The sequence below is a fragment of the Cannabis sativa genome, chromosome 8, assembly GCF_029168945.1.
Source record: "Cannabis sativa cultivar Pink pepper isolate KNU-18-1 chromosome 8, ASM2916894v1, whole genome shotgun sequence".
Taxonomy (NCBI): domain Eukaryota; kingdom Viridiplantae; phylum Streptophyta; class Magnoliopsida; order Rosales; family Cannabaceae; genus Cannabis; species Cannabis sativa.
In genome coordinates, this window is record NC_083608.1 from 44,408,973 (window position 1) to 44,422,066 (window position 13,094).

The 13,094-nt window shown below is 32.4% G+C and overlaps 1 protein-coding gene across 4 annotated transcripts; it reads left to right on the forward strand.

The window, feature by feature from the left end:
- The first annotated feature begins 284 nt into the window (after window positions 1-284).
- On the forward strand, window positions 285-3,584 carry LOC115700817 (uncharacterized). 4 transcript variants are annotated; one of them, XM_030628475.2, is made up of 7 exons: window positions 285-516; window positions 1,307-1,925; window positions 2,016-2,097; window positions 2,216-2,282; window positions 2,409-2,594; window positions 2,720-2,780; window positions 3,062-3,584. In XM_030628475.2, exons 2-7 carry the CDS (start codon window positions 1,328-1,330, stop codon window positions 3,232-3,234), a joined length of 1,167 nt encoding a protein of 388 aa, XP_030484335.2. In that variant the 5' UTR covers window positions 285-516; window positions 1,307-1,327; the 3' UTR covers window positions 3,235-3,584. The 4 variants fall into 4 exon arrangements, with proteins under 4 accessions (XP_030484335.2, XP_060958982.1, XP_060958985.1 ...); XM_061103002.1 differs by having other exon boundaries at window positions 290-612; XM_061102999.1 differs by having other exon boundaries at window positions 2,216-2,594.
- The last annotated feature ends 9,510 nt before the right edge of the window (window positions 3,585-13,094 follow it).

Below are 13,094 nucleotides of genomic sequence, written 5' to 3' on the forward strand. Positions count from 1 at the left end.
TAACTTGAACCCAAATCCGACCCCAGACCTAGACCCGACGTAAATAAAATCAAAAAATAAAAATGAAAATAAACTTTACATAACACACTTTTATTTTCTGTTTTTAAAATTGAAAAACAAAAGTGGTTACAGAACGCATTTTTGTTTTTCAAAAGCAAAATTTTTAAAAACAAAAATTTTACTTTTATTTTTTGATTAAAAAATTAGAAAATAAAAGTGTTACCAAATCACACCTTAGTTAATAAATGAATAAAAGAGGTATTTTTTCAACATAGCCCCAAGTTAAGCGTTTTGTAAATTGTAATGTCCAATCAACGAAAACGGCACCGTTTAGTCCAAAAATGAAGGTACTTCCAAACAGGTGAGAAAAATCTTTGGAGCCTCCAAAAAAGGGTCTGGTGTTTGAGAATCCTGAGCCTGACGCCTGAGCTTCCGATAAAGGACCTCAATCGTACGCTCTCTCATCATCTTCCAGAAGCCCAACCATCGTTTCGACAAGACAACCCAATCTCAAAGGTCAAGCCTTTTCAAATCTCTATTTTTCCCTCTTTCAATAACTATCTTTCTGCATTGTTTTCTTCGATTCCATCTCAATTCACGTTGACAATATATGTATGTGTATATGTTTTCTTGTATCTCTTTATTTCATCTATTTTGTCTTTTATGAGATTCTATTCTGGTCTTCCAATCTTTCCTCATATTTCGGGTTCGCTAAATTTTCTTGGGAGAAAAGTAATGCAGATTTGAGTTTTGGATATTAATGGTGTGCTTTAGTTAAGATAGGAACCGATAACGTTGGTAGCTCAATTAGCTTAGTCCAATGTTTGGAACATTTGTGTTTTGTGTTTCTGGGTTTCATTGCTTGATTCTTGAACAGGATTATGACTCAGTTTTTATTATCATTGGCCAATGTACTATTCGCTATTAGATTACTGGAATGAAACACATGCAAAGTACTTGTTGAAATTTGAATCTTAATCCTTTTTGTCTAATGTTTTTTCTGCTTTTATTGTATTATTAGCTTTTTTCATTAAAATCTACGGTTTTTTTTGGTCCTCTAAAAGAGAGCTATATAGGTACAGGACATGAATATGTTTACTAATTCATAATCATAATATTTACAGTGGAACAAAATTTAGTGACTCACTTTGATTATTAATTTTGTGGGAGGTTCACCGAAATTTGTCTCCTAAATGTAAACATATGAATGGAGTTTTTCTCATTTTGTTTATGGTCATTACTGACTATTAACCATAATAGATATCTCTAGTGGCATAGTTATAGTATTTGTTTTCCACAATTGCAGGGCCTTAACAGGCAGGAGAATATGATCAAGGGTGCGTCAACATTTATGCATATCAATCCAGTTATGGTGGATTCCATAGAAAAGTCAACGGAGAATGTGAGGTCTTTTAAGAACACAACTTCTTTGCCAATGTCCAATGGTGAAGTAAAAGTAATGATTGAGGCCAACCGAACGCTGCAGCCTTCTGTCGTTAGGTCCTTTGAGATGGATATTGACAAAACTAAGAATCCTGAACAATTGACTTTAGTAAAGAGAAAGAAAAGAAGGCGGAGACGTAGGAAGACAAAGCCAAGTAGTGTGGTTCAAAACACTACTTTAGTTCAAGAGCTGTCCGAGGTAGATTGCCCGAGCAGGGATGACCATTTGAGTACTATACTTACGACGTTAAGTCTGTTTCGTGAGATAAACACCAAGGCTGCAGTTAATACTTCAGGCATTGTTAATACTATAAATGGAGAAAATGCCACGGCAGGGTTTTTCCATACTTCATTTCCAAGAATGCCTTTTACACGTTCAAAAAAGAAGCTTCTAGTTCTAGATATAAATGGATTGCTGGCTGATATAGTTACTCCTCCTCCGAAGGAGTACAAAGCAGACACAAACATTAAAAGACGGGCAAGTGAGGAAACTGATTTATTGCTGTCCTTATTTTCTGTATTTTATTGATTATAATCTTACTTTTAATTGTGCCATCATTTCTTAATTTCAGTTTTCAGTAGGCCATCTTGCCGTGATTTCCTAAATTTCTGTTTTGAGCGATTTGAAGTCGGTGTATGGTCCTCAAGATCTGAGTACTGTTCAACCTTTATTCTATGTCCTATTTTAGTTTGGTATATTAGCATGCATTAATTATTAAAAAATACGTTTGGCTACAATTACTGACTTCAATTTCTTACTAACTTGCTGAAGCAAAATCGCTTCAAAGGTGATCGATTATCTAATGGGAGATATGAAACACAAGTTGCTGTTTTGTTGGGTAAGTAACTTCAATTTTTCCCTAGATTTCTGCCTGCATATGCTTTTTCTACAATGCCTTTTGTTTCACATATGTTATAATTATCTGCTTATCTTGCATGTTACAATACATGCTGCTCTGTTTCAGGATCTATCTCGTTGCACTGCAACTGAGTTCAGAACTCTTGAAAACAGACACAAGACCTTGGTTTTTAAGGAACTGAGGAGAATTTGGGAAAAACATGACCCTGATCTTCCATGGGAGAAGGGGGAATATAATGAAACTAATACATTGTTGTTGGATGATTCACCTTACAAAGCATTGCTTAATCCTGTAAGTCCTTTTCACTAATAGCTAACCTTCCATTTTCACATTTTGTAACAAATTCTTGCTGACATCTTTGTTTTTGTTCTTCCTAATTTGTACTTGTAATTTTATAATATCTACCACTGTGATAGGCATATACTGCAGTCTTCCCTCATTCATACAATTTTCAGAATTGGAGCGACAATTCATTAGGTAACTCGTTATCTGCCAGTGTAAAATTTATGAAAATTTTGAAGTACCCTACAACTTTAAATCATTTTTCAATGTTGTACCAGTATGTATCATGTTTGAGTGACTAGTTGAATTTCAATGTCAAGCCTATGTCCCTTATAATCATTTTTTCGGTGACAGCGGTACCTTCTTGGTAGAGGCAAAATCTACAACTATATGTTTAGATAGGTCTACTAAACGAACAGCTGATTAATGAGTGGAAGATAAATAATATATGACTTTTGAAAAATGTGACATGGCAGGTGCTGGAGGTGATATTAGGGTCTATCTGGAAAAATTGTCTGCAGCTGAAGATGTTCAGAAGTTTGTGGAGCAAAACCCATTTGGTCAAATGCCTATTAGTGAAAGTAATGAGTCTTGGGGTTTCTACTTCAAAGTCATGAGTGCAATGTATTCCTTGCCAAGATCAATATAGTGCACTTCAGAATATTTTAAGTATTTATGTTTTTTGATTGAGGTTGGGGCTTAGTAGCGGTTACAGAGGAGCAAGCTGCCATTAATACACAGCAAAAGAAGAAGATAATCCCATTTTGTTTCAGATATACCTTTTGGAGAAACAACAGTATATAATACTGCAAGTGTTACATTTTTTGGATGTTGACCTTTCTGGGTTTTCCAGTCACAAAATTGGCCAATATCTCACTATAGTCATTATTTTAAGATCAGTTAGTTATAGGCTAGTACTTTCATATTTCACAGATGTCTGCTTGGAAACAACTGATTTCTAAATATATTTATTTTATTTGGAAGAAGCAAAGAACAAAATAACAAGCACAAAAATCTCATTGACTGTGATTAACTTCACAATAACACATCATAGAAAATTTGAGTTTCTATGCTTAATAGACTTCATAATTCAAAAAATAAAAATTCATCAATTTTTTTACTATTTCAAAAATATGTTTTTCTTTGCCCAATTACCTATCACATATTTTCAATCCCTAATTTTCTAATTTTTTCTCTCTTTCTTGTACATGCACCCCTATGGGGTTTAAGTGATTAATCAGGACAGCTCAAAAATATGATATTTTGTTTGTTTATCCATATACTAAGTCAAGATAATAAAATTAATCACTTATTCATGAAAGATAAATAAAAATAAATTAAGGATTTTCAAGTTGTTCAAAGAAAAATATATTCATTTGAAAAATGAGTAGACGGCCATGGTTTTTAACTTGACCTATTGCACGATCTATTGCTTTGGTATAAGAAAATATCAAGAATCTTATAGTTAGTCGTAATATAAAGACCTTGTTGCCTGTCATAATACGAGAATCTTGTAGTTGATCATAATACAAAGATCTTGTAGCTAGTCGTAATACAAGGACCTTGTAGTTGGTCGTAACAAGAATCTTGTAGCTGGTCTTGATGCAAAGACCTTGTAGCTGGTCATAATATAAGGACCTTGTATCTAGTCGTAGTACACACTCTGTCATGCATATAGACTTAGTACATACTCCTAATACATTTGGTCGTAGTACACACTCCTAATAGATCTGGTCATTGTATACACTCCTAATGTATCTAGTAATAGTACACTATTTAGTGAATGAAATTTAAATATATATAAAAAACCCTTTTTATAGGTATATTCCATTTTTTAAGTTTTTAGTTTAAAATATCTCTCTAATTCTCCGTATTTTATTAATTAAGAGATTCCAAATGTATGTAAAAAAACCCTAATATTTGTATTTTTTTCTTTCTTTCTCACTTTCTTACACCAGGTTTAAAGTATGCCCATCTTTCATTATTTTAGTAGCCTATACATATACATGATGATTCAAAATAACCAAGTTAGGTTTCATATGGTTCCCTCTATCACCCTTTCATTATCATTTTAGTGGTATTTTTAATTTTACATTTTTTTTTTGGTTCTTTGAGTAATAATGCAAAATAAATTTTATTATTTTGCTATATAATATTGAAACAAGGAATATATCCAATTTTCTAATCCCCTAATTGGGCCATGAAGAAGGCCATTTCTTCAAGTTCAAGACCAAGACATTAGTTGGGCTTTACATATCTAGATATCTTCCCACATCCCCTTATAGCATCCAATGATATAAAGCCCAATTGTACACTTATTGAGTTATCAAGGGCTGTAATAGCATCCATGTTTAGATATGTTATCTCAAGAAATCTATTACAATCAATAAATAAGGTAGGATTTCCATGTGAATGTAAATTGTGGTGATGATCAAGGCTTGCACAAATATATACATAGATTTTCTTCATCTCATAAATGATGAATTGGGACAATGCATGTATTCTCATGCGGTCCACACAACAAGAATCTGACAAAGCCACATAACCACATCTTGTACCAACAACCACTGACTTTGTCACCACCACCACTATCATCATTATACAATACTCTCCTCTCCCCTTACTCCTCTCATCATTTTTTCTCCCTGCAAAAGAGATTTGGTGTTGACTCTTCATCCACAACTAAGGCCCAATGCCCATAATATTCCTACTCCTACTACTCTATTCAACATTTCTCTAATAATATTACAAATCCAATAATATATATTCTTTCTTTTCTACTGATTACTGTTGCAGGGTACTACTCCTTCCTAGCAGTATAGTAGTACCTTATATATTCTCCGTAATAATGTAACGCAGACCAATTTTAAAAGAGTCATATTTATGCACACACTAGTTGGATGTTGAAAATCAATATGACCCTTTCAGAGATATCACTCGTGATAAATAAATAGTACTACTACCACTACTGCTACAAAGACACATAACAAAACATTGAAGGTCCCACTAGAATGATATAATGAAGGAGTTGGATTGATTAGAGGGACCCATGAAAACCTAACTTGGTTTTAAATAATCATCCTCTTTAGGATCCACACTCTCAGGGATGAGATTTCTTTTGTAAATGTTTCATGCCCAAGATATTCAAATTATTATCATTATTATTATTATTATACGGTAAGTACAAAGTATATACAAAGCTATATATATATAATGTATGTATTATTGGATCAAACTTGACTTGGGCATGTGATGTATAGATGACTTTTTGGATCCCAATTACCTGTCAATTGCATAATTTGTATAGATTGACTACTCTCAATATTCTTTATTTTTAATTTAGTTTTAGGAATACTATCTTTAAATATTATTAATCATGTTATTATAATAGCTATATAATTAAATTATTTATTAGGGAAATTCTTAGTACACGTGACTTTGATAGGCTTTTTATGGGTTAATTAATGACTTTGCAGTACCATCATCTAAGCATGCTGAGTTATATTTGGTAATTGTTTATTAATTTCCACTCCCAATCACACTATCTTCTTCCTTAAGCTAGACATAAATGTGCACTTGTTCTTCTCACTTAATTTATTGGGAAAAATATTAGAGCTATTTTTCATATTCAATTCCATTACTTTCCTTACCCCTCAAGGTGATCATCATCATCATTAGATCTAAGAGATCACAAGGCTATTACCTCTTAATTTCTCATATGAAATAATAAGGGGATGGATAAGAGGGAATCTTGACTTAGCCCACATTGAATGAGCCATATGTGTATATGTATATATAAATATGCCTTTAACACACGATCTTGGAACGTCCTTTATGGAATTCCTTAGAATGTGAACAAGGAACCTAACTTTATAGCTTGCTTTTGAATCTCTTTTCCTCTATATGACCGTATATACAGTTTCCCATATACAAATTTTAAAAAAGGCCCTTCTCTTGACTTAATTAGGACCCCATTATATGATATTTTTTTTTTAATATATATATTTCTACAAGTATTGAAATTAAATTAAATGGGGTGCAAACTCACATGGTGCATTGTGAGGGAGAATGTCATGTGCCACTGCCAACGATGGCCAAGTGATATGGAATAATGCATCTTGGAACTTAGTTTAGGAATGATAGAGATAGTTGGCCTAAATGGGGCTCTCTCCCCACATAATGAAGCTAAAGCATCTCTCATGTGACGCTTTATTAGCTTTTTCCATGTGCCCTTCATTCATCTTATCTTCCTCATCGCTTAATAATAATTTCTTCAACATATTCATAATTTCATATATATATATATATATATGTATATATATAGTAGCTAATACTAATACCCACTTTTTTTCTGTCAAAATGTTTGGTATATTATAGTGAGATTAATATTTAAGTTGGGTTTTACAATGTTTATAATTGTATGTGTCATGTATACAAGTTCATGAATGATTGACATGCATATATGTGTCATGTATATAGCTAGCTAGATAGGGGTAAATATGCTTAAATATATGGTACGGTAAATTATATTTATGTACAATAAGTGATTTGCAGGTTGAGTTAAGTTCAATCAATAAAGTTGAAATTTATGGGTTCCCTTTTGAGAAACATGCCAATAAATAATGAGGTAACAAACTTTTGGAGCCACTTCCTTTTAGAGGTAAAGACCTTACACTACAAATAATAATGAAATATAGCTTACAAACAAAGAATTATCAGAGCTGATTTTTATCCCCATATAATAATACTACTTGCAATGATTAAAAAAGAAAAAATGACATGCAGCACGACCTTTATTTTCTTAATTTGTTTGTTACATTTTTATTCTTGATCGTAAAAAGTAATAAGAATTATGTTATGTTTTATTTACAAGATTGAAATTTTAGTAAGTACCTAACTTCAGTACTAAATTTATAATTTTTTTCCATTTGAATCAAGACTTTCTAATTCCTAAAAATCATATACAAACAACGATGACAGAATCTATTATTGGAATAATAATTTAATTTAAAATACAGTAAAAACCATACATTATTAATATTAGAAAACTCTATTTTTTTTTTTTAAAAAAAAAAACAAAAGGCTTTGTCATTACTCTCTTATTATAAATTTCTTTTGTAAAGGAACTATAAATGGATACCACAGGCAAACATAAAACTAGCCTAAATTCTTATTAAATCATTGGTTTTGAAGAATGGGAGAGTGTTCTTATATATTTATGTTTGTGTGTATATATATATATATATATATATATATATATATTAATTGGCCTTTTTTTTCGTACGTTTTGTCCTCGTTGTATGCAACATGCACTTGTCTATGATTTTATTATATAATTTGTTATTCTAATTATTAGTGGTTTAATTTATAATTATTCTCAACATACAAACTTATGTTCCTTTAAAATATGGCTACCATTATAAGATGATTTAGAAATTATTAATTCCCAGGTCATGCATACTGTTGTACTTTCTATTACCCCAATAACTATTCTTATTGTAAGGAATAATTTTCGTTCTAATTTTCATATATAACTTCATAATTTGTTAAATATAATATTTAAAATTAGGATAATTTTCACACACATATTATTAACAGATAATAAGAGCTAGCTTATTATTAATAGTTAGATATTATTAGCTTTCACAGCTGATCCCTTAATGGAAATTAATTAAGGGGGAAGCACGTGACGCCCCTATATTAGCGTTTTTAATATTGAGTTGAGAATGACGCTAACACTAAAATCAATGCAATTTTGTATGATCTAATTTGAATAATAATAATTAAGCACACCAATCTATATAATAAATTAATTAATACAGATAAAGATACATAACTGCTACAGATAAATATCCAATTAAAACTGTATAGTTGATGATGATGGGATTAAGATGTCATCACCACCAAAGCTAGCTAGCTAATTGTAATCATTTTTGTATAATTAATTATTAGCTAGAACAATATTATATATATTCTGCAGATCGAAATATTTATAAATGGAAAAAAAAGAGCAGCCTTGGCTGCATATATAATCGATCGATCCAGATCAAAATTATATGATGTGGATGACAAGGGCTCACTTGTAAATCATCGTAAGCAACAAAGCCAAAAAAAAAACTTAATTATTAATTACGGACGTTTTTTTTTTCCAGGACCACTGACCATACATATGTCACTACTCATCAATAGTGGTACTATATATGTATATATATACATAAACACTTAATTATGCGTACTACTGCATGTACTAATAAAACGTATACAACTGACTAAAAATTAAATTTATATATGGATAATTAAAGCACAAGGAAGTACATTCCATGAATATTCAACTATATAATAAACACATAATAGTTATAGTGTCCATGATTTAATATAATATAAATTATAAACGAACAAATTTGTGGACTTTATATAGTAAATAAATATTGAATAGATTTCTGCCAAAGAAAAAGTATTACATAGATGATCCATATATGAATCGTGATATATGTATGCATAGTATTCTTTTCCTTTTTTTTTTGGGTACATAGTATTCTTTTACTTTGTAATAATAGATAATAATTTGATTTGTGGACCACGTCTTTATTACGAGTTTCTGCCTTGACCAAACTTTTCAGCCAAGTATAGCACTATATAAACTATTACTTACTGTCATTATGGAGGTGGATATGGTAACAATATTTCTTCTAATTTTTTCAGCAAAAGAAAATATTTCTTCTAATTTTATTATTATTATTCTTTTTTTTTAAAAAAAAAAAATAGAAGGAAAATTTCATTAAAAGCATAAAATGAAGGGATCAAAAGATCAATATGGTTGCAATCAACATGATTTAACCGAGTCAAAGCCTGCTATACTATTTTGATTATAGGCTGTTAAATGCACTTATCTCACACGTATTTATTTAAATGTAAAATATGGTTATTAATGAGAAATGGTAAAGGGCATCATGCCTAGTACCTTCCTATGTGTTAATATCGCTATTAGTCCAACTAAGTATCGGGTCCCATATAATTTAATATAATAGCTTTTAAGGAATATCGCTAGCCAATCGCAAAACGACATGTTAAGAAGGTGCTCGGCACCACTGGTACCTAATAGCAATGCTCGTTATTAATCCCTCTTAATGTAACTCCCATTAAGATGAGAATGAATAACCATTATTTTATTCCTATAAATATGAAATATGAATTCATTCAATGGGAAGGGAATGACAAATTCACTTACTGAACCAAATATATAAGTTGTACATATAGAGATATTTAACTGGATAATATTTTAAATTTACTACTGATTTACTAGTTTAGAGAATTTTACTACCAAAATTTAAACTTAGAGAGTTAAATATAACTGAAACGATAATTGAAAGAGTTTAGACACTAAAAACTCATTTTCTTTTCTTCCTAACTAACTCAATGGTTGTATACGAATTTATACGATTTTGATAACTAAATTATGAGCATTGTTATTAGAGGTTTTTAGGTTATCTAGAGGTAAAACTTTATAAATAAGGATAGTTTATATATAATTATAAAATTAAATTTTGTGAAATTTAATATTTAATTAGAATACACTAGAGATAAATAGAAACTGAGATATATATGAGGTAGGTTCATCGTGCATTTTCTTGAATGTGTACATTAATCCTAATTAATCTATATCTCTTGTGTTTTTTAATCCCCTTTCTCACCAACTTGGAAAACGTTACGGACCCTGACTTCAGCATTAATCCACTGTACAAGTATAGGCACTAGGCACACAATTGGTAAGCTAGCTATATAGCTTATTAGCTTCATAAGTTAAAATTATAGTAATTAATAAACCAATCTTCCCCCTACTTCCCACTTATCAAAATAGTTGGTGATATAGAATAATATTAATGTTTAGTTTAATATTACAAAAAATTGGAAATTTTTATTTTATTGATAATTTTTTAGTCACAACATAATTTTTTTTGTGACTAAATGTGATTTTTAGTCAAAACAAAATATTACTTGTGACTAAAACATAGTATTTAGGTACAAGTTGTTATTAATTTAATTTTAGTCACAATAAGTATTGTGACTAAAAATACATTTAGTCACAACAAATTGTAATTTTTGTGACTAATACTTTTTACCACGGACCTTTTAGTCACAACATAAAAATAATAATTTATAATTAGTCACAACTTTTTCAGTTTTAAATTTTGTTGTGACTAAAAAGAAATTTTTTTATAGTGTATAGAATTAGTAGCATGAATGACAATTAATATTGACAATAATTTTATATCCTTATTAGGTATTAGTGGTTCTTAGCACTTTAAAGGTGACACCTTGTAAATAGTTAATGATATTTTATAATAGTTATTAAATTAAATTATGTGAGGTCAGATACTTAATTATAATAATAAGGATATTGCAGCTATAGTGGTGTTCAACACTATTAATAGCATGAGCATTGCTACAAGGCATTAGTGGTGCCTAGTATATAACATGCTGCCCCATAACACACCCACCAGGGGCTATTTTGTAACATAATCAAATCTTGGTGCTTGATCATTACTCAAGTCTTGTACCAAGTACCTCGTGGTGACTTTTGTGATTAGCTTTTCTTTTATAATTCCATTCACATATGTATAGAGAGCTAAAATCATGTATGTTCCTTGAAATTCTTTGAAACCCCATTAAGCTCTTTAGGGGGAGTGACTTATGAAACACCTTATTACCAGCATGATAGGGGCCCAACTGTGTACCCCCTTTCCCTATCAAGGCCATATAATAATAAAGCGATGTTTATCCATACTTCTTGTTCATGCTACTATGTTGCCTATGTGATGACTGTTTGTTGTCTTTGTTCGACCATTGTGTACTGTTTGCCTTTATGTTTACTTGTGAGTTGTGTGAGATTGGTCCTTGGGGATAACTTATGTTTTCTTGCTCATGCCTCTTATTAGCACTATACATGTGTGAGACATGTATCTTGTCTATCCATTGAGCTTGTTTGCCTGCATGCGCATTTAGGCTAACTTGCTAGCATGGTGTGTTATCAAGTGCCGCACATTCTGCCTACTTGAGAGTTTCCAAATAGCTGACTTGTGATAGTTGGTATCAGAGCCAAGAGAAAGGGAAGCTTGGTAACACGTTTACGATGGTGAGCAACACATAAAGAATTTAAGTGCTTGAGAAGCGCGTAGGAGAACTAGATGGACTAGACGCGAAGGTCAAGGATCTATCCTCTGAAGCTTGTAAATTGGGGCCAACAACGGGACAACAATAATAACTTGCCACGTTAGCTCAAGACTATGCGAACTTGTTGGCTAGGGTAACTGCAATCGAGAAGAGAGACGCTGCTACCGAAATATCACGTGCACCTCAGATGGAGGATCGCATCAGGGCGTTAGAACAAGAAACAACAGACATGCAGGTTGCTATCACTGACCTACAAAATGGGCAGATTGCATTATAAGACTCCCTCAATGATATAATAGAATATTGTCATACGTCTGTCACGGCTCTTTAGGAAGAGTAAGCGGGAATGTCAACTAAGCTAAATCTTACCATGATAGCGGCAGAGCGGGCAAATATCGAAGGGCACGGAGGTATGGAGTATGGTCGTCCTAGAGCATCTGAGCCCAAATGCTATGGAGGGGCGAGGGATGCGAAGGAGCTCCAAAACTTTCTGTTTGACATGGAGCAGTACTTTAGGGTCGTGCAGACAGACTCTAAAGAATCAAAGGTAGCGGGAATGGGCAGATCGCATTATAAGACTCCCTCAATGATATAATAGAAGATTGTCATGCGTCTGTCACGACTCTTTAGGAAGAGTAGGCGGGAATGTCAACTAATCTAAATCTTACCATGATAGCGGCAGAGCAGGAAAATATCGAAGGGCACGGAGGTATGGAGTATGGCCGTCCGAGAACATCTGAGCCTAAATTCTATGGAGGGGCGAGGGATGCGAAGGAGCTCCAAAACTTTCTGTTTGACATGGAGCAGTACTTTAGGGTCGTGCAGACAGACTCTGAAGAAGCAAAGGTAGCGACATCTACCATGTATTTATTCAGGGATGCCAAGTTGTGGTGGAGGACGAAGTACGAATACATTCAAAGTGACAAGTGCACCATTGAACATGGGCTAACCTTAAGAAAGAATTGAATGCCCAATTACTGCCAGAAAATATTGCCTACTTGGCTCGACTCCAGCTGAGAGAGTTAAAGCAAGTTGAGATAGTCTGAGAATATGTAAATAAGCTCTCTGGATTGATGCTCGATATTAAGGACATGAACAAAGTTGATAGGATTTTCTATTTCCTTGAAGGACTCAAGCCATGGGCTAAGTAAGAGCTGCAAATGCAACGTGTGTTTGACCTAGCCACCGCTCAAGATGCGGCCAAGCGGCTGACTGATTACACCTCAGAGAATTCACAAGCAAAGAAGTCGAATCCCCAGACCATCTCCAATAATGCTGGGAGTAAGAAGTTGGGGAATTAGTGGAAGGGAAAAAGTGGGGGAAGGGATAAGAAGACTG